Source organism: Canis aureus, chromosome 21, assembly GCF_053574225.1.
Source record: "Canis aureus isolate CA01 chromosome 21, VMU_Caureus_v.1.0, whole genome shotgun sequence".
Lineage (NCBI taxonomy): Eukaryota > Metazoa > Chordata > Mammalia > Carnivora > Canidae > Canis > Canis aureus.
The window spans coordinates 294,649-316,718 of NC_135631.1; the positions used below are offsets into that span (position 1 = coordinate 294,649).

The 22,070-nt window shown below is 38.3% G+C and overlaps 1 protein-coding gene across 7 annotated transcripts in view; it reads left to right on the forward strand.

The window, feature by feature from the left end:
• Window positions 1-19,904, forward strand: part of LOC144292094 (membrane-spanning 4-domains subfamily A member 3-like) — a 40,386-nt gene extending 20,482 nt beyond the window's left edge. The window contains exons 5-8 of one of the 7 annotated variants that reach the window (XR_013359610.1): window positions 2,630-2,663; window positions 2,789-2,908; window positions 9,059-9,179; window positions 19,671-19,904. Coding sequence is in view for 3 of the 7 variants with exons in the window: in XM_077861809.1 (XP_077717935.1) it covers window positions 2,789-2,908; window positions 9,059-9,179; window positions 19,671-19,726 (297 nt within the window). In the remaining 4 variants the exon portion in view is untranslated. The remainder of the gene's footprint in view (window positions 1-2,629; window positions 2,664-2,788; window positions 2,909-9,058; window positions 9,180-19,670) is intronic. The other 6 variants (XR_013359611.1, XR_013359612.1, XR_013359609.1 and 3 more) reach the window with 6 other exon arrangements.
• The last annotated feature ends 2,166 nt before the right edge of the window (window positions 19,905-22,070 follow it).

Genomic DNA, 22,070 nt, shown 5'->3' on the forward strand with positions numbered 1-22,070 from the left:
GGCCACTCTCACAGTTTCTGTTACCTGCTTTTTTTTTCTGGTGTATAGATCAAAGTGTATAGGTGTATATACACTTCTGTTTCTTTGCCTGTTTCATAAATTTTTTGTTGTTGGAAACTAGGCATTTTAGATAATATATTGTAGTGACTCTGGGCACTAGGTCTCCACCCTAGGGCTTATTTTTTTTTTTAAGATTTTATTTATTTATTTATTTATTTATTTATTTATTTATTTATTTATGAAGGGTGGGGAGCATGAGTGACAGGGGTGAGAGCAGAGGGAGAAGCAGACTCCCTGCTGAGCAAGGAGCCCAATGAGAGACTCCATCTCAGATGCCTGAGACCATGACCTGAGTCAAAGGCAGAGCCACCCTGTCATCCCTAGGGCTTGTTATTGTGATTTTTTTAAAGGACTGGCTGAAATTATTTAGTGAAGTCTATTTCTCCTTGTCAGTGTTAAATTGTTCCTCAAGGGTGGATGCAGCTTTAGATATACCCACAGTCACCCTAGGATGCTTACTTCTCTCCCAGACAAAATCTCTGAGTCAAAGCTCTGGTGTTAACACCAATAAAAAAATAAATTTATAAAATAATAATAATAATAAAAATAAACAAACACAAAAAAACAAAAACAAAAAACAAAGCTCTGGTGCTAGGATGAAGCACAGACACAATGGAGTGTTTCTCTTTGAGTGACATCCCCACTTTAATAGCTGAGGGTTTGGAGCTTCCCAGTGTCTTGATTAAATGTTTCTTCATTTGTTGTAGGCTATCAGGACTGTTTCTGGAGATTTTAAATGTTGGGAGTTTTGGGGGTTTTTTAGTAATTTTCCTAAGTTTGGCTGAGGAGTTGATCCATGGAATTCCTCACACTCTCATACTGAAAGCAGAACACTTCAAATATTAATAATGTTGCATATTTAATTCAAATGCTTGATTCATATGTGGAATATAAGAAACAGCACAGAGGATCATAGGGGGAATGAGGGAAAACTGAATGGGAAGTCATCAGAGAGCGAGACAAACCATGAGACTCCTAACTCCAGGAAACAAACTGAGGTTTACTGGAGGGTGACAGGCATTAAGGAAGACATGTGATGTAATGAGCACTGGTTGTTATACATAACTGATAAATTATTTAACTCTACATCTGAAATTAATGAAGTACTGTATGTTGGCTAATTGAATTTAAATTTAAAAAAAACAAAATACTTGATTAGGATTTTTTTGGAATATAAATGTCTTTTTATAGGTGATCCTGGTTCATAAGCCTCTCTAACCCCATAAATGGTCATAGGGTAAGTGTCCAGAGGCATTGTAAGTGTGCATTTGCTTGAGTGTACAACCTGACTTTGTACTAAAGAAGAGTTTTTCTAGCTGACACTTTCATCAGTATAGCTCTACACTTCAAAAAGATAAAATTGAAATCCTTAGCACAGCATTCTAGATTCCTCATAAAGTAATCCCTGCCCACTTCTCCAGCCACATTTTATACAACTCCATTTCATGTCCCAGCCACACTGAAAATGTCATTTTCCTGAAGACCTGCTTTTCCATACTTCTGAAAATTTTGTATACTGTTCTCTTTTCTGTAATACATTTTCTCAATTTTGTCCACCACTGTGAACTGGATCTGGCTATATCAAGAAAGACAGGATCTACTGAGAAGAAGCAAGGGTCATAGCACCTAGGAGGTAAAGGACCAAGCTTAGAAAATACATAGGATCAGAGAGAGTTTCAGAGGCCAGAAACAGAAAGCCCAGAAGTGCAATAACTAGCTGTTTTTTAACAAGGAGAATCTGGCCCGGCTATTACCATCACTAAATCATAGCTTCCTCTAGCACCCAAGGGTCCAACTGCTTCTACTGCATGACATCCCAGCCACCAGTTCTAGAAATGAATGCCAGTCTTTTGTTCATCTTTAAGTTACTTGCTCAAGATTCACAACCCTTAGGAAGAGCATTTCATTGGATTGGCAATGCCCTGGTTCTGCTTACGTTGGATTGAAGAAAGAGAGATAGATCCTCCCTCCTCTGGATTTTGTAGTAAGTCTGATAAACGTCTTTCATAAAAACTAAACCAGGGAGGAGAGCACCTGGAATAAAAGAAGGGCTGCCTTCTGGACAATCAAAACTTAATATGCCACTTAAGTTCTTTCTTTGGTTGATCAGCATCAAATCACCTCCTTCTTCCCATTATTAAAAAAAAATCCTCTTTAAAATGTAACTATCCTTTATGCATTTATGCATACATACAATGCCCATGAAGCCTTTTCTCAAAGGGCAAAGTTTCTCTTTGTAGATCATGCAAGATCCACAATGCCATCACCAAGAGAGTGGATGCTATCTTGAGGCAAGTTGGAAACTATGGAAAAGTATTAACTGGTATGGTGGCTTTCTGAGGTAGGAATGACACTGGCAGATCCTAGACTTGAGGCTTCTTCATAGCATGACATTTATGAAATTTTATTAAATGAAACTGTTTGTCATTTTGTCTCCTCCATTAGGTTGTGAGATTCTTGAGTAGAAGACTGAATTTACCCCTAGCATGTTTAGCATGTTGTAGGCACTGTTTAATTATTTGCTGAATAAATACCTCATCTGAAATGTTTTTATCCTGTTGGGTTCCAGACCAATTTGATGCAGAGTCCTGACATCAACCACAGTAAGATTCCAGAGAATCAGATAAAAAATTTCCAACTTGCATGTTCTAGATAGGACACAAAATTATTGCTTCACCAAAACCTGTTTATGCTGCCCATGACCAGTTTTCTTTTTTGTCTTTTGCAGCTTATTTCTAGCCTTGTTATGAACATCTTATGTACCTGCTTTTCTACAATTGGTATGATTATATTTATTATTGCATGTTTCACATATCATCCAGATGCCGATGAATATATTTGGACACATGTAAGTATTAAGTTTAATAACAAATGGATCCAAATTTTAGACATAAATGAAGAAAACTATGCTAAATGATGTATGGTGTACTGGGCAAGGTACAGAAAAGACAACCAAATTCAATAGCTATCTTCAGCATAGAAATATAAAAAACAAACTGCATATCCTCCAAATTTTTGCCAAGGGAATATTTAAAAAATCAGCTTTAGTCCAACTAAAGAAACACTAGAAGCCTCAGAGAGAGATCAGAACTATCATTATGTGAAGATAGAGTGATAAGATACCTAGAAAATCGCAAAGACTCAGCTAGAAAACTACTGGAACAAAACAGTTCAGTAAAATATCTGGGTAAAAGACAAAAGTATATGATTAACATAAATATATTTTTAGAGAAGGAGAGAGAGAGAGAGAATCTTAAGCAGGCTCCATACCCAGAGTGAAGCTTGATCTCGTGACCTTCAGATCATGACCTGAGCCCATATCAAGTCAGAAGCTTAACCAACTGAGCCACCCAGGTGCCCCAATATGTTTTCTTTACACTAGCAATCACCACTTAAATATTGAAGTAGAAAAAACAATAAGTAACCCGATCAAAATAACAACAAAACTATAAAAACATAATGAGGGCTAGAAAAAAAGAACTGAATACTTTGAGAAAGTACATTCTTGAATGCAATTCACAATATCACAACATTGCAAGATACTTCAAATTAATACATAAATGTGATACGATTCCATTTAGAATTCTGACAAAAGTTTAGAAGGAATGCAATAAAACTACTCTGAAGTGTGTATGGATGGAAAAAAAGGATTGGTGAAAAGTGCTGAGAAAGTCTGAAAGCCACAGGATGGTTGGTGAGGGCCAATTTACTGCACTAGATATTAAACGCTTATTAGGCTTTACAATAAAAATGGTTTAGTATTTGCACACTAAAAAAAATTGATCAAAGAACAAAGTTGAGAAATCTAGTATAGGCAAAAACATTATTTAATGGGAGATCACTTTACCAGTCAATTGGTAAAGGTAAAATCTAATCAAGTAATATTAAGTAGATAATCTCTCTCTTCAAAGAAAATAGAGGGGGCAAGATAGCGGAAGAGTAGGGTCCCCAAGTCACCTATCCCCACCAAATTACCTAGATAACCTTCAAACCATCCTGAAAACCTACGAATTCGCCTGAGATTTAAAGAGAGACCAGCTGGAATGCTACAGTGAGAAGAGTTCACGCCTCTATCAAGGTAGGAAGACGGAGAAGAAAGAAATAAAGAAACAAAAGGCCTCCAAGGGGGAGGGACCCCACGAGGAGCCGGGCTGAGGCCGGGGCAAGTGTCCCCAGGACAGGAGAGCCCCGTCCCGGAGAAGCAGGAGCTGCACCAACCTAAAGAACAGAACGTAAAGACTGCTAACTCTGGGAAACGAACTAGGGGTGGTAGAAGGGGAGAAGGGCGGGGGGTGGGAGTGAATGGGTGACGGGCACTGGGGGTTATTCTGTATGTTAGTAAATTGAACACCAATAAAAAATAAATTAAAAAAATAAAATAAAATAAAATGAAGATGATCTTAGCACAAAAAAAAAAACAATGTGATTCATCATATCAGCAAGAGAAAAACCAAGAACCATATGATCCTCTCAATAGATGCAGAGAAAGCATTTGACAAAATACAGCATCCGTTCCTGATCAAAACTCTTCAGAGTGTAGGGATAGAGGGAACATTCCTCAACATCTTAAAAGCCATCTACGAAAAGCCCACAGCAAATATCATTCTCAATGGGGAAGCACTGGGAGCCTTTCCCTTAAGATCAGGAACAAGACAGGGATGTCCACTCTCACCACTGGTATTCAACATAGTACTGGAAGTCCTAGCCTCAGCAATCAGACAACAAAAAGACATTAAAGGCATTCAAATTGGCAAAGAAGAAGTCAAACTTTCCCTCTTCGCCGATGACATGATACTCTACATAGAAAACCCAAAAGCTTCCACCCCAACATTGCTAAAACTCATACAGCAATTTGGCAGTGTGGCAGGATACAAAATCAATGCCCAGAAATCAGTGGCATTTCTGTACACTAACAATGAGACTGAAGAAAGAGAAATTAAGGAGTCAATCCCATTTACAATTGCACCCAAAAGCATAAGATACCTAGGAATAAACCTAACCAAAGAGGTAAAGGATCTATACCCTCAAAACTATAGAACACTTCTGAAAGAAATTGAGGAAGACACAAAGAGATGGAAAAATATTCCACGCTCATGGATTGGCAGAATTAATATTGTGAAAATGTCAAGGTTACCCAGAGCAATTTACACGTTTAATGCAATCCCTATCAAAATACCATGGACTTTCTTCAGAGAGTTAGAACAAATTATTTTATGATTTGTGTGGAATCAGAAAAGACCCCGAATAGCCAGGGGAATTTTAAAAAAGAAAACCATATCTGGGGGCATCACAATGCCAGATTTCAGGTTGTACTACAAAGCTGTGGTCATCAAGACACTGTGGTACTGGCACAAAAACAGACACATAGATCAAGGGAACAGCATAGAGAATCCAGAAGTGGACCCTCAACTTTATGGTCAACTAATAATCGATAAAGGAGAAAGACTATCCACTGGAAGAAAGACAGTCTCTTCAGTAAATGGTGCTGGGAAAATTGGACATCCACATGCAGAAGAATGAAACTAGACCACTCTCTTGCACCAGACACAAAGATAAACTCAAAATGGATGAAAGATCTAAATGTGAGACAAGAGTCCATCAAAATCCTAGAGGAGAACACAGGCAACACCCTTTTTGAATTCGGCCACAGTAACTTCTTGCAAGATACATCCATGAAGGGAAGAGACCCAAAAGCAAAAATGAACTATTGGGACTTCATCCAGATAAGAAGCTTTTGCACAGCAAAGGATACAGTCAACAAAACGAAAAGACAACCTACAGAATGGGAGAAGATATTTTCAAATGACCTATCAGATAAAGGGCTAGTTTCCAAGATCTATGAAAAACTTACTCAACTCAACAGCAAAGAAACAAACAATCCAATCATGAAATGGGCAAAAGACATGAACAGAGGAAGACTTAGACATGGCCAACACGCACATGAGAAAATGCTCCGCATCACTTGCCATCAGGGAAATACAAATCAAACCCACAATGAGATACCACCTCACACCAGTGAGAATGGGGAAAATTAACGAGGCAGGAAACCATAAATGTTGGAGAGGATGCGGAGAAAAGGGAACCCTCCTGCACTGTTGGTGGGAATGTGAAATGGTGCAGCCGCTCTGAAAAACTGTGTGGAGGTTCCTCAAAGGGTTAAAAATAGACCTGTCCTACGACCCAGCAATGCACTGCTGGGGATTTACCCCAAAGATACAGATGCAGTGAAATGGCAGGACACCTGCACCCCGATGTTTCTAGCAGCAATGTCCACAATAGCCAAACTGTGGAAGGAGCCTCGGTGTCCATCAAAAGATGAATGGATAAAGAAGATGTGGTCTATGTATACAATGGAATATTACTCAGCCATTAGAAATGACAAATACCCACCATTTGCTTCGACGTGGATGGAACTGGAGGGTATTATGCTGAGTGAAATAAGTCAATAGGAGAAGGGGAAACATTATATGGTCTCATCATTTGGGGAATATAAATAATAGTGAAAGGGAATAGAGGGGAAGGGAGAAGAAATGGGTAGGAAATATCAGAAAGGGAGCAGAACATGAGAGACTCCTAACTCTGGGAAAACAAGTGGGGGTGGTGGAAGGGGAGGAGGGCAGGGAGTGACTGGGTGACTGGGTGGCAGGCACTTAGGGGGGCACTTGACGGGATGAGCACTGGGTGTGATTCTATATGTTGGCAAATTGAACACCAATAAAAAATAAAACTATTATTTAATAAAATAAAAAAGAAAAAGTTAAAAAAATAGTAATGGGCTCTACTTGCCTAATATTAAAAGAAATCACAGATTAAATAAGCATAAAAATAAATAAGCATAAAAACATTGGAAAATAGAATTAGTACATCGGCTAAAAAAAGCAAAAAGGAAAACTAAGAGTGGTGCCCGGATGGCTTGGCTTGGGTCATGATCCTGGGGTCCTGGACTATCTAAAGAATTGCTCTTTTGGGTTTTGGGGTTTCTTGGGGCCCATGACCCCTTGTTTCCTCCTTATACCTCTCTTTTGGTATTGGAATATCTAGCCAATGCCTGTTCCACTAGGTAGATAACTTGTTTCCTCGTTTCACAGGTCCACAAATGGAGAGGAATTTTACCCCAAAAAGGACAATACTGAGTCTCATCTATAACTGATTTTAGATCATTTATATGATGAGACTTTTAGCTTTTTGATCTGATGACATTTAGATCAAATTTTAGTCTTGGAGTTTATGTCATAACAGGTCAAAACTTTTGGAGATATCGGGATCAGTTGAATATACTTTGTACTTGGGAGGAACATAAACTTAGAGGCAAGACAGAGACTCTTAGGAGTTGAATTGCGTCCCCCCAAAAAGAAATGCCTTAATCCACATTATCTCAGAATGTGACATTATTGGAGAATAGATTCTTCGCTGATGTAATTTGTTAGGACAAGTTCATATGAGAGTTGGGTGGGCTATTAATCCAATAAAATTAGTGTTCTTATAAAAAGAAAGAAATTTAACAGAAGGAAGATGGTCATGTAAACATGGCGGCAGAGGTTGTAGTTATGTTGCTATAGCCAAGGAACATGTGAGGCTACCAGAAGCTGAAAGAAGCAAGAATTATCCTCCCCTAAAGACTTTGGAAGGAGCATCCTCTTGCTGATGCATTCTTTTTGGACTTTTACCCTCCAGAACCACAAGATAATACATTTCAGGTGTGTTAAACCACTCAGGTGTGACTCTTTTTCACAGCAGCCCTAGGAAACTAATATTGCCAGCCAGTAAATAGCCACTCACTTTTCTCCTTTCATGTTCTGAACCAATTGAGATAAGATAACAAGAATCAAGCAGATGTAGATAAAATTATCGGCTTTATTGTGATTACTATAGTGGGAGAGCAAGTTTTAAATCTCTGACCAAATGAGCTTTCTGATACCTCCTTCCATGAATTAAACTTATCTGCCTCGTTACAGGTAGATGATAGGTCTCCCTGTGCTGGGACCAGACAATTCTCAGAATTTGGGGTCATAAAGACAAACAATGCTGGAAAAAAATAACCCAGAAAGTGTGAAATCACCAGTGAGATAAATCTCTGCTTCTCAAAAGGGGGAATCTCGGGATCCCTGGGTGGCGCAGTGGTTTGGTGCCTGCTTTTGGCCCAGGGCGCGATCCTGGAGACCCGGGATCGAATCCCACGTCGGGCTCCCGGTGCATGGAGCCTGCTTCTCCCTCTGCCTGTGTCTCTGCCTCTCTCTCTCTCTCTGTGTGACTATCATAAATAAAAAAAGGGGGGGGTGGAATCTTAAGTGAGGAGTATTGAGACAAACTAGAAACCATTAGAAGGAGAATGGCCCTACCCAGTACATGTAATAATGTTTATGACACATGGGTCAAAAGAAAATAGAAATGCAAATTATGTGTGCACTAAATGGAAAAACACAAATCATGCAGTCTTTTTTTTTTCTTTAAAGATTTTATTTATCATTCGTAAGAGACACAGAGAGGGAGGCAGAGACATAGGCAGAGGGAGAAACAGGCTCCCTGTGAGGAATCTGACACAAGACTCAATCCCGGGACTGCAGGGTCACCACCTGATCCAAAGGCAGATGCTCAACAAATGAGCTGCCCAGGCATCCGCATGCAATCAGTCTTACCAAAGAGAAAGTATAAAAAGAGATAAAGATGGGCATTCAGTGCCAAACCCTGAAGAATTCCACCATGCAGCCCACAATACTAATTTCTCTGCTTTTCAGTGTTGTCATGTTTAGAAGAGAAATAAAAGTATCCAACTTGCAGGTTGTTGCTAGAATTAGTACTTAACAGAAGGCAAGGTACATATATAAGCATTTGATCAATTTAAAACATGTTTTGTTCTTATGAAAAATACACAAAATAATCATGGTTGTGTGAGACTGATATGATGAATGGTATATATTCCCTCTTACTAAGTGCTGTTCTTGTATAATTTTTAAATGGCTTATTAATATGAGGACTGTTTCTTTCCTTTTTAATTCAGTTGGCTGGTAGTATGCTTTTACAATATTTACTCTTCTGCACCATCACAGAAGTGATCTGTACATGGATCATTACCAGGTGGATTGTAGCTGCATTGTGTAACCCAGAATACAGTGAAAAGAGTGAGTAATTCTGTTTCTGGCTGGCCAGTCAGGATAAAACAGCTTCTGTTAGGAACCCTCTTTACAAGGAAACAATCAAAATCCTAGAGAACACAGGCAGTAACCTTTTTGCCATAAATGTAGCAACTTCTTACTAGATATGTCTCCTGAGGCAAAGGAAACAAAAGCAAAAATAAACTTTTGGGACTCCACCAAGATAAAAAGCTTCTGCACAGAAAAGGAAACAACCAATACAACTAAAAGACAGCCTATGGAATGGGAGAAGATGTTTGCAAATGATGTACCTGATAAAGCGATAGTAGATATCTAAAATATATAAAGAACCCATAAAACTCAACACCCAAAAAACAAATAATCCAGTTTAAAAATGGGCAGAAAACATGAATAAATATTTTTTCCAAAGAAGACATACATATGGCCAACAGACACATGAAAAGATGCTCAACATCACTCAACATCAGGGAAATGCAAATCAAGATTACAATGAGATAGCTACCACCTCACACATGTCAGCATAGCTAAAAATAGGCATACAGGGAACAACAGGTGTTGGCAAGGATGCAGAGAAAGGGGAACCCTCTTACACTGTTGATGGGAATGCAAACTGGTGCAGCCAATCTGGAGAACAGTGTGGAAATTCCTCAGTTAAAAATAGGGCAGCCCGGATGGCTCAGCGGTTTAGCGCCACCTTCAGTCCAGGGCGTGATCCTGGAGACCTGAGATGGAGTCCCACATCTGGCTCTGTGTGGAGCTTGCTTCTGCCTCTCTCTCTGTATCTAATGAATAAATAAAATCTTTTAAAAAATACTTAAAAATAGAACTACCCTATGATCCAACAATTGCACTACTAGGAATTTACCCAAAGTGCTGATTCAAAGGGACGCATGCACCCCAATGTCTTTTAGACTTGCCTCACTCAAGAGATTAATAAAGGCAATATACAGACTGAGGGAGTTTCATGGGTCTTACCAGTCATATGGGGACATCAAATGCTATAGACTCTGAAATTCATATTTAGGTTATAAATTTTTGTTTCCAACGTTTGGGATCTACATATCCCTTCAGAAAGTAAAGATTTTAGAGGGCCTGAAGAGAGTACTCCTGGAAAAGAAGAATAAGGCTCTCTAAAAATCTATTCCTCCATAAAATATATGAGAACACCGGCAAAACTTGTCAAAATTAACATTTCATAACTCTGGAAATTACTCAAAAAACTTGCAACAATCCAGGGAGCATTTATGCAAGAAAAAATTGATGACCGTGAGTTTTGTGATTATAATTTGCCTTGTTCCTATCCACCTTGCTGTGTCTCCACAGTAACATTTAAATAAAATAACCTTGCAACCACAGTATCTGTGAGAAACACCAGTCTAACCACCACAAGAGGAGAAAACCTGAGATTGGAGTTCCCCCCAAAAAGCCCCATTCCCAGAGCATTGTTACTGAATTGTCTGGCAGCTCCCTGGAAATGCCCATTGGCAAGGCCTTCCTTATGGATCTCAGAGCTTAGTAATTGTGAAAGTTTATCTGAGATGTTTGTCAGAAGAATCAGTGGCATTTAACATTGCATTTGCCTAAAGCAGTGATAACAGTTGGAGAGAACAAGAGGCTTACCAAAAACACTTCATAGAAAAAGCTGGGGAGTAAGATGTCCACTAGGGACCTTGAAACTATGACAGTACCTGGCAATAAAGACCATGTGCATATGCAGAGATGTGTGTGTGCCAAGGAAAGACTTGTCAATAATCTCCCACCTCTGGCTGACCTGAAGCCGTCTACAAGCACAGCGATAGCTAAGGTAGAGCTGCACCCAGTCTTCCAAGGCTTTGAAGACTAAACCAAACACACACACACACACACACACACACACACACACACGGCTTTTCAACAAAGACTGGGAAATTTCTTGGTTCAAAGCAGTTAAGAAAACCTATGTCCAATCATTTAATGACCACTAAGCTAACAGAACAGAGACATCAATGCCAAACATAAATACCTCAATACAATCATAAATACATAGTTAGTTCAGAAAACCACCCAATAGAATAACAAAAACAAAAACAAAAACAACCCCTGGGAGAATCTGATTTCCAATGTTGCTACATTATTTTATTTTATTTTATTTTTAATTTTATTTATTTATGATAGTCACATAGAGAGAGAGAGAGAGAGGCAGAGACATAGGCAGAGGGAGAAGCAGGCTCCATGCACCGGGAGCCCGACGTGGGATTCGATCCCGGGTCTCCAGGATCGCGCCCTGGGCCAAAGGCAGGCGCCAAACCGCTGCACCACCCAGGGATCCCTACATTATTTTAAATATGCAGTTTTTAACAAAAGAAATAATGAGGTAGTCCAAGAAACAGAAGAATGTGACCTAAATACTTGGGAAAAAAAGCAATAGAAGTTGCATCAAGGACCCCTAAATATTGAACTTAAAAATAAAAACTTTAAATTAGCTATTAAAAGTATGCTCAAAGTACTGGAGAAACCATATGTAAAAAACCTAAAGGAAAGTATTAGAGCAATGTTTCAAGAGAAAGAATAAAACTCCAGAGGAGAAAAATACATAGTAACTAAAATGAAAATATCACTCAAGGGGCTCAATAGAATATTTGATCTGATAAAAGAAATGATCAACAAACTTAAAGACAGGTCAATTGAAATTGTCTGCTCCGTGGAACAAAATGATAACAAGTGAAGAAAAATTACCAAAAGGTCAATGAAGAAATCAAAAGGAAATATAGAAAACATCTTGAGATGAATTTTAAAAAATATACAACATACCATGACTTATTTGATACATCTAAAGTAGTGCTTAGAGGGAAATTTATTAATATAAATAAATACTATATTTTTTAAAAGGATAAAAATCTCTGGCAGCCTGGGTTGCTCAGTGGTTTGGTGCTTGCCTTCAGCCCAGGGCATGGAGAACTGGGATCAAGTCCCACATCAGGCTCTCTGCATGGAGCCTGCTTTTCCCTCTGCCTGTGTCTCTGCCTCTGTGTGTGTGTGTGTGTGTCTCTCATGAATAAATAAATACAATCTTTAAAAAAAAATAAAAAGGATAAAAATCTCAAACCAAAAACCCAACTTTCCACCTATAGAATTTAGAATGGCGTTGGGGGGAAGGATGAAATAGGTGAAGGGGATTAAAGAGTACACCTATCATGACTAGCCCTGAGTAGTGTACAGAATTGTTGAATCGCTATACTGTACACTTGAAACTAATATAACAATGTATGTTAACTATAGTGGCATTAAAATTAAAACAAATATTTTTATAATAAACTAGAAGAGAAGAGAAAACTAGACCCAAAGTGACGAGAAGAATGGTTATAATCAAGATTAAGATGGAAAAAAAACAAAAACAAAATAAAGAATAGAACAAGACAGAAAAAAAAAAAACAAATGTTGATCCTTTCAAAAGAACCCCTACTCCCCCAAAAGGACAAATCTTTAGCTATGCTGACCGAGATAAAAAAAAAAAAAAACATTAGAATTCAGTTACTAAAATCATGAATGAAAGGAGGGATATGACCAACAACCTCACAGAAAACAGGATAAAAGAGAATACTGTGAATAATGATATGCCAACAATGTAGTTAACCTACATGAAATGGACAAATTCCTGCAAACATACAAACTACTGAAACTGTGTCAAGAGGTAATAAAAATCTGAATAGATTCACCACAGGTTAAGAGTCTGAATTAACAATCAAAATTTTTTTCCTAAAGAAAAGCCCAGTCCCAGGTGGCTAATTGTAAATTCTACTAAACAATTTTTTTAAGAGAGAGAACACATTTGCACATGCGTGCAAGCAGGGTGGGAGTGGTGAGGGAAGGAACAGAAGAGAGGGAGAGAAGATCTTAAGCAGTCTCCATCCTCAGTGCAGAACCCAACATGGGGCTCAATCTCACAACCCTGAGATCATGACCTGAGCAGAAATCAAGAGCTGGATGTTTAGTTGACTGAGCCACCCAGGCACCCCTCTACTAAACATTTAAAGAATTAACACTAATCTTTTACAGATTGTTCCAGAAAAGAAGAGGACAGAGTACTTCCTGACTCATTCAATGAGGCTAGTATTACTCTGATACCAAAACCGAACAAATACATCAAACAAAAGGAAACTATAGACCAGGATCCATTATGAATATAAATGTGTAAACCTCAAAGAAAAAAATGCTAGCAAATGGAATCCAGCAATATAACAAAAGTATCATACATCATGACCAATTATGATTTATATTCAGAATTCAGAGCTGGTTTAACATGAAAATCAATCAACGTAATTCATGATGATAAATACCATGCTGATAAAATGAGAAATTAAAAAATGACCATCTCAGTAGACAGAGAAAAAAGCATTTAACAAAATCCATCTCACTTCTATGATTTAAAAAACAAACAAACAAACTAGGAATAGAAGGGAATTTCCTCAATCTAAAAAGGGGCATTTAGTTGTGGAAAAAAAAAATCCACAATTAACATCATATGTGATGGAGAGATACTGAATCCTTTTGCTTTAAGATCTGGAACAAGACAAGGATGTCTGATTTTGCCACTTATATTCATCATTGTACAGGAGGTTCTAGCCAGGTAAATTAGATGATAAGAAGAAATAAAAGTATGCAGGTTGGTTGGTCAAGGAAAAAGTAAAACTAACTCTTTTTGTAGCTAATATGATCTTGAGTATATAAAATGCTAAGAAATCCACACAAAAAAATCTAGTAAATTAAACAAGTTCAAAAAAAATTCAACGAGTTGGTGGGATATAAAATTAATACATTAAAAACTCAGTTGTTATTTCTATACCTGAGAACATAATTACAATGACATCAAAAAATAAAGTGCTTATATAATTTTTATTCAGGAATGAATTTAACAAGAGGAGTGTAAGACCTGTCCACCAAAAACTAGAACACATTATTGAAAGAAATTAAAGATTTAAACAAATGGGAAAAAACTCGTGGTCACAGATCAGAAGATTTAATATTAAGACGATAATACTCTCCAAATTAAATCTATAATTCAACACAATCCCTACCAAATTCTCAGATGATTTTTTATAAACTTATTCTAATATTCATATGAAAATGGAAAAGACACAAACCAATATTTAAAAAAGAAAACAAACCACTGTACACATATTAGAAAGGTCAAAATCTGGAACACTGACAACACCAAATACTGATGGGAAGATGGAGCAACAGGAATTCTCACACATTGCAATGGTAAGAATGCAAAATGGTACAACCACTTTGGAAGATAGTTGTTTCAATGGTTTCTTACAAAACTAAACACATTATCATACAATCTAGCAATCATGTCCCTTGGTGTTTACCCAAAAGAGTTGAAACTATATCCACACAAAAACCTGCACACAGATGTTTACAGCAACTTTATTCATAATTGCCAAGACTTGAAAGCAACCAAGATGTCCATCAGTAGGAGAATGAACAAATAAACTGTGGTCCATCCAGACAATGAAATACTATTCAGTGCTAACAATAAATCAGCTATCAAGCCACAGAAAGACAATGGAAAAACCTCAAATGCATATTACTAAGCAGAAGAAGCAATTTAAAAAATATACAGACTATATGATTCCAACAATATGACATCTGGAAAAGGCAAAACTATGGCTATGTTTACTTATTATGGAGTTAAAAGATCAGTGGTTGCCAAGGGGGACAGAGAACATAGATAGAGCACAGAGATTTTTAGAGCAGTAAAAATACTCTGTATATTATATGGGTGAAAACATGTCATTATACATTTGCCCAAACCCATAGAATATACAACAGCAAGAGTTAACCCTAAGGTAAACTATGAACTTTGGGTGATTATGATATGTCAATGCTGATTAACCCTTTGTAACAAATGTACCATACTGGTGAGTCATGTCAATAATGTGTAGGGACAAGAGATATATGGGAAATCTCTGTACTGTCTTCTCAATTGTGTTGCAAACCTAAAACTGCTCTAAAAAAAGTCTTTAAAAAAAAAAAAAGGAAAAGTTGGAGGACTCATGCTTCCCTATTTCAAAAGTTACTACAAAGCTATAGTAATCAAGACATTGTGGTGCTGGCATAAAGATAGATCTAAAAACTGGTGCAGTAGAATCAAGAGTGGAAAAAAGCAGTCTTTTTAAACAAATACTACTAGGAAAACTAGATTTCTACATGCAAAAGACTGAATTTGGATCTCTATCTCACACCATATACAAAAATTAACACAAAATGGATCAAAGACTTAAATAGAAGACCTAAAATAATAAAACTCTTAGAAGAAAATATGGGACAAAACTTCATGACATTGGATTTAGCAATGATTTTTTGGATATGACACCAAAAGCACCGGCAACAAAGGTAAAAACAGACAAATTGGACTTCATGAAAATTAAAAATTTTGTGCATCAAAAGATAATCCACAGAGTAAAAAAACAACACATGGAATCAGATAAATATTTGTAAATCATACATATGATAAGGAGTTAATATCCATAATATGGAGAGAACAATAGAAATTAACAATTCAAAAATGGGCAAAGGACTTGAATAGACGTTTCTCCAAATAGCCAATAAGCAAAAATGCTCAACATCACTGATCATCAGGGAAATGCAAATCAAAACCACAATAAGATATCATCTTACATCCATTAGGATGGCTTCTATCAAAAAACAAAAAACTGGGGCAGTCCGGGTGGCTCAGCAGTTTAGTGCCGCCTTCAGCCCAGGGCCTGATCCTGGGGTCCTGGGATCAAGTCCTAAGTCAGGCTCCCTGCCTGGAGTCTGCTTTTCCCTCTGCCTGTGTCTCTGCCTCTCTCTGTGTGTGTCTCTCATGAATAAAGAAATAAAAATCTTAAAAAAAAAACTGGAAAATAAGAAGTATTGGCAAGAACGTGGAAAAATTAGAACATTTGTGTGCTCTTGGTGGAAATGTAAAATGGTACAGATGCTAAAAAAAAGATGGTGTTCCTCAAAAATTTTAAAATACAATTATGATAGGATCCAGCAATTCTACTTCTGGATATATCCCCCAAATAATTGAAAGCAGGAATCAACAGCAAAGAAACAAACAGTCCAATCATAAAATGGGCAAAAGACATGAACAGAAATTTCACCAAAGAAGACATACACATGGCCAACAAGCACATGAGAAAATGCTCCGCATCACTCGCCATCAGGGAAATACAAATCAAAACCGCAATGAGATACCAACTCACCCCAGTGAGAATGGGGAAAATTAACAAGGCAGGAAACAACAGATGTTGGAGAGGATGTAGAGAAAGGGGAACCCTCTTGTACTGTTGGTGGGAATGTGAACTGGTACAGCCTCTCTGGAAAACTGTGTGGAGGTTCCTCAAAGAGTTAAAAATAGACCTGCCCTACGACCCAGCAACTGCACTGCTGGGGATTTACCTCAAAGATACAGATGCAGTGAAAAACTGAGACACCTGCACCCCGATGTTTCTAGCAACAATGTCCACAATAGCCAGACTGTGGAAGGAGCCTCTGTGTCCATCGAAAGATGAATGGAGAAAGAAGATGTGGTGTATATATATATATATATATATATATATATATATACACACACACACACACACACACATACACACACATGTGGTACACACACACACACGTGGTATACACACACACACACACACACACAAAATGGAATATTCCTCAGCCATTAGAAATGATGAATACCCACCATTTGCTTCAACATGGATGGAACTGGAGGGTATTATGCTGAGTGAAGTAAGTCAATCAGAGAAGGACAAACATTATATGATTTCATTCATTCAGGGAATATAAAAAATACTGAAAAGGATTAAACAGGAAAGGAGAGAAAATGAGTGGGAAATATCAGAGAGGGTGACAAAACATGAGAAACTCCTAACTTTGGGAAATGAACAAGGGGTAGTGGAAGGGGAGATGGGCAGGGGATGGGGTGACTGGGTGACAGGCATTGAGGGGGGCACTTGATGGGATGACTACTATATGTTGGCAAATCGAACTCCAATAAAAAAATACAAAAAAAAAAAAAAACCCTTGGCGAGCCCCCTTGCCTTCGAAATAAAATACAGACCCCTCTGCAAAAAACAAACAAAAAGCAGGATCTCAAAGAGGTATTTGTACACCCATGCTTATAGCAGCATTATTCACAATAGCTAAAATGTGGCAAGGTGGAAATCAATCATTGAAGGAGTCCATCAATGAATGAATGGATAGCAAAATGTGGTATATCCATACAATAGAATATTAGCCTTAAAAAGGAAGAAAACCTTAAATTTGCAACACTGTGGATAAACCTTGGAGACATTATGCTAAGTGAAATAAAGCAATCACAAAAAGGTAAATACCGTGTAATTCCACTCCATGTGAGAGAGGTAGAGTGGTCAAAATCCTAGAGACATAAAATAGAATGAGGGTTACCAGGATTCAATACAGGGGAGTGGAGAATCACACTGTTCAATGGGTCAAGGGTTTCATTTTTACAAGATGTAAAGAACTATGAAAATGGATGTTGTGTGACCATCACTACCACACAACATCATATGGATGTGGTGGTGATGGTCATACAACATCTTATGTGTATTTAATACCACTGAACTGGGTGTTTTAAAATGGTTACAATGATAAATGTTATGTGTATTTTAACACAATTTTTTTATTGGAGTTCAATTTGCTAACATACAGCATAACATCCAGTGCTCATCCCATCAAGTGCCCACTTCAGTGCCCATCAGCTAGTCACCCCAAACCCCCGCCCACCTGCCTTTCCACTACCCCTTGTTCGTTTCCTAGAGTTAGGTGTCTCTCATGTTCTGTTACCCTCACTGATATTTTGACTCATTTTCTCTCCTTTCCCCTTTATTCCCTTTCACTATTTTTTATATTCCCCAAATGAATGAGACCATATAATGTTTGTCCTTCTCCAATTGACTTATTTCACTCAGCATAATACCCTCCAGTTCCATTCACGTCTAAACAAATGGTGGGTATTTGTCATTTCTAATGGCTGAGAAAAAAAGCTTTGCACAGCAAAAGAAATAGTCAACAAACTAAAAGACAACCTACAGAAGGGGAGAAGATATTTGCAAATGACGTATCAGATAAAGGGCTAGTATCCAAGATCTATAAAAAACTTATTAAACTCAACAGCAAAGAAACAAACAATCCAATCATGAAATGGGCAAAAGACATGAACAGAAATTTCACAGATGAAGACATAGACATGGCCAACAAGCACATGAGAAAATGCTCCGCATCACTGGCCATTAGGGAAATACAAATCAAAGCCACAATGAGATACCACCTCACCCCACTGAGAATGGGGAAAATTAACAAGACAGGAAACAACAGATATTGGAGAGGATGCGGAGAAAGGGGAACCCTCTTGCACTGTTGATGGGAATGTGAACTGGTGCAGCCACTCTGGAAAACTGTGTGGAGGTTCCTCAAAGAGTCAACACAATTTTTCATTGGAAAAAAAACCATCAATATAATATACTACATTAATAGAATAAAGGATAGAAACAATCACTAAATAGTAGGAAATTGATCATAATGGCTGATAATCTTATCTCCTTAACCTCTATGGCTTGTCTAAGTTTTTCCAAAATAGATCATTAAATCCCCCCACAGAACATGCATATTGATAAGTGAACCTAAAACTCTGCCTCGAGCCAGCAGGGCAGGTTTCCAGAATTCTTGTAGCATAGTGTTTAGAGAAAAGTGATGGAAAGTGAAGCTGGAGAGGTGCATTGAGGCCAGCTCCTAATAGGGCTCAACCACCCTACTAAAGAATTTGGAACTTAGCCTGTAAGTACCAGAGTGCTGCTGAAAGCTTCCTAGCAGCTGGGTTTCTTGGTCAAACTTTATGCTCATATATAGTAGTCTTCTGTTATCTGTGGTTTTGCTTTGGAAGGTTTCACTTATCCTCAGTCAAATGTGTGTAGAAGCAATGATCCTCCCAATAGACAGTCAACAGTTCGGTAGTAGTTTAGTGCCATCTCATGACGCCTACCTCGTTCACCTCGCTTCATCTCACCACATAGGCTATTCCCATTAGACTGCCTTCTGCAGTGACTCCTCCAAATCCTGTAGTCTAAGCCAGACAACTATACACTCCATGGGTTGTTGAGCTATTTCTCCTTCTGACCCAAGGAAGTAGAGGACCCAAGAGGAATCTTTACACTCACCACAGGCCAACTGAGGGTCACAGTTATTTTCTGAAGAGTTAATATTTTAGTTTAATGTGGTGATTGTAATTCATTGAAACACTGATGGGCCAGAGGTCTCTTGCACCTCTACATCTCCCCCAGGACAGAGTGGGTGGTTTCACCTGATCACATCTTAGATTTACACATTTGTTTGTTTGTCATTGCTGTTGTTTTATCTTGTTTTGACTCAGTGGCTCAAGGTGAGGCTCTTATTTTATGGTACAATAGTGATCAGTCTGTTCTCATCCACCCACCCCAGGTCCTTCACTCTCAGAATCCACTGCCCCTACATTAACGTACAGAGAACCAGTGTGACTCCAGTCAAGAACAAAAGTACAAAGAACCAGTGTGACTCCAGTCAAGAACAAAAGATTAACTGTGAATTAATGAAGAACTCAGTAACTTTTTTCAAGAGGCCCATGGAAAATACATGCTAATGAAGTCCTTTCTGGTATATCTTCTCCCTACTTCTTCAATAAAGGATGCAATTTGATCACAGGTTGACTCTACCCTTTTTAAAAAACAATCTGACTTAGCACAGACAAATACAGCCAGTCCAGGACACATAGGAAAGTAAAGTTTAGTGTCTACTTTATCTCAGGTCTATGTTATCTCAGGTTAGAGGAGATTGGCCTGAGTAAAGGGACTCCTTCATCTGAAAGAAGGAAATATTCTGACTCTAGAGGCAGACATGATGTCAGTGTAGAAATTGCAAGACTCTTGATTTCACTGTGCTTTTATTTCCTCACCTATAAAACAGAAATAATAGTTCCTAGCCAACAGAGTAGGTGCAAATATTAAATTATAATACATCATTAAAGGACTTAGAAGAGTTCCTAGTTTATGCTACTCCCTCAATAAATTATTATTTGTTATTTATTAGCCCTTATCATTATATCTCTAGCACGATGACATAGGAGGCTGGATGGAATTTTTATTTTCCAAGAATGAGTGACCAGAGTCCCACTGTGAAAGTAGAATATGCACTCAACATTCTAAGTCCAAAATAACCACTTGAGAGCTTGCTGGAGGTGTTGTTGTGGGTCACATTGTGTCCCCCAGAAGGATATGTTGGAGCCCAGACCCCAGTACTTCAGATGTGACCTTATTCAGAAATGAGGTCTTTTATAGAGATAATCAAATTTAGATGGGTGAGCCCTATTCTAATGACTAGTGTCCTTAGGGAAAGGGGAAATTTGGACACAGAGGCACACATACGCACCAGAAAGATGATGTGAAGACTCAAGGAAACGTCATATGAAAACAAGAGAATTGGAGGATGTGTCCATCTACAAACTGAGAAACGCCAGATTGCTGGGGAATCACCAGAAGTGAGGAAGAGGCAAGGACAGATCCTTTCCTAAAGGTTTTAGAGGGAGCATGACCCTGTCAATGCCTTTATTTTGGACATCTGGCCTCCAGAACAAAGAGGCAATGAATTTCTGTTGTTCTAAGCCTCCAGCTTTGTGATACTTTATTACGCTACCCTAGAAAATTAATGGAGGTGCCTTTTCACTGTAATGTGCACTATGTTGCCCCTACTCAACTAGAGGGTGTTAGGTTTACAAGTTTATCCTCTCACTTCAGCATCCAACAGAAGTATGGCATTTGCATGTTGATGATGTCAGCAGGAAGATGAGGCCAAGCTACAAGAGAGGCCACCTCCACCTAACAGAAGTGCTCAGAATTGAATGGCTTGTTATTATAGATAATAGAAGCCTTCTGTACCCATCTAGATTGAAGATAGAATCTTCAGAAAGAAGACCATATCTTGACATGGGATTATATGCATAGGCAGTAATGTAGCAAACATGGAAAATGGTCCCCTCTCCATGAAAAGTCATGGTTCAGTATCTCCTTGGTACCCACTACAAATACAAGAATGAGGTAAAGGTAGAGGGCAATCCCCAGACCTCCCACCAACCATCCTACAAACCATTGGAACCAAAAGACTGGGCCACCTTCCTTAGGGCAGGGAGCAAACTTGGAATCATATGTGAAATTGAAGTCTAAAAAATCATCAATTCTGAGCCTTAAGAGCTTAAATGAGGATGTTTTAATAATCAGAACTGAAGCACTATATCAGGAGGCCCATCCACTCACCTCAACTCGCTATAAGAAATCCTCATTGGTTTCAACACATGAACCTGAGGGCCCTTTCCAGGTCTCACTGCCCTGCCTTCCCACAGCAGGTTCACACTACCTTGCATGGTCACAATTCTCTACCCTTTTGTGAGTTCTCCTCTCACATGAATAAATATTCCTAAAAACATTTGGAACTCCTAAAAACTTAACTACTACTTTGTGATATCTAACACAACATTTTCTAGCCCATGAATTCAGGCTAGTGGGCAGCCGCCAGAGGAGGAATCAGCAGTCATACCAGCCCGCTCATTAACATTTCATGTGGGAAGAGTTTAAGTGTAATGTTTGCCACTGATCTCAAGCTTGTAAGCATGAGAGCAGAGCCTCTAGACATTTTAGCTCACATTCTGGTCACATTCTACTAGTTAATTTTTGTAACTCGCTTGCATGCTTTACTGCCCCCACTAATCCCAGATGCTGTGCACAGTTGAAAGCATTCATAAGTCTCTGTAGTTTTACAAAATTCCTTTAGCATCTTCCTGTAAAGTGCATGATCACTATTAACAGAAAGGGG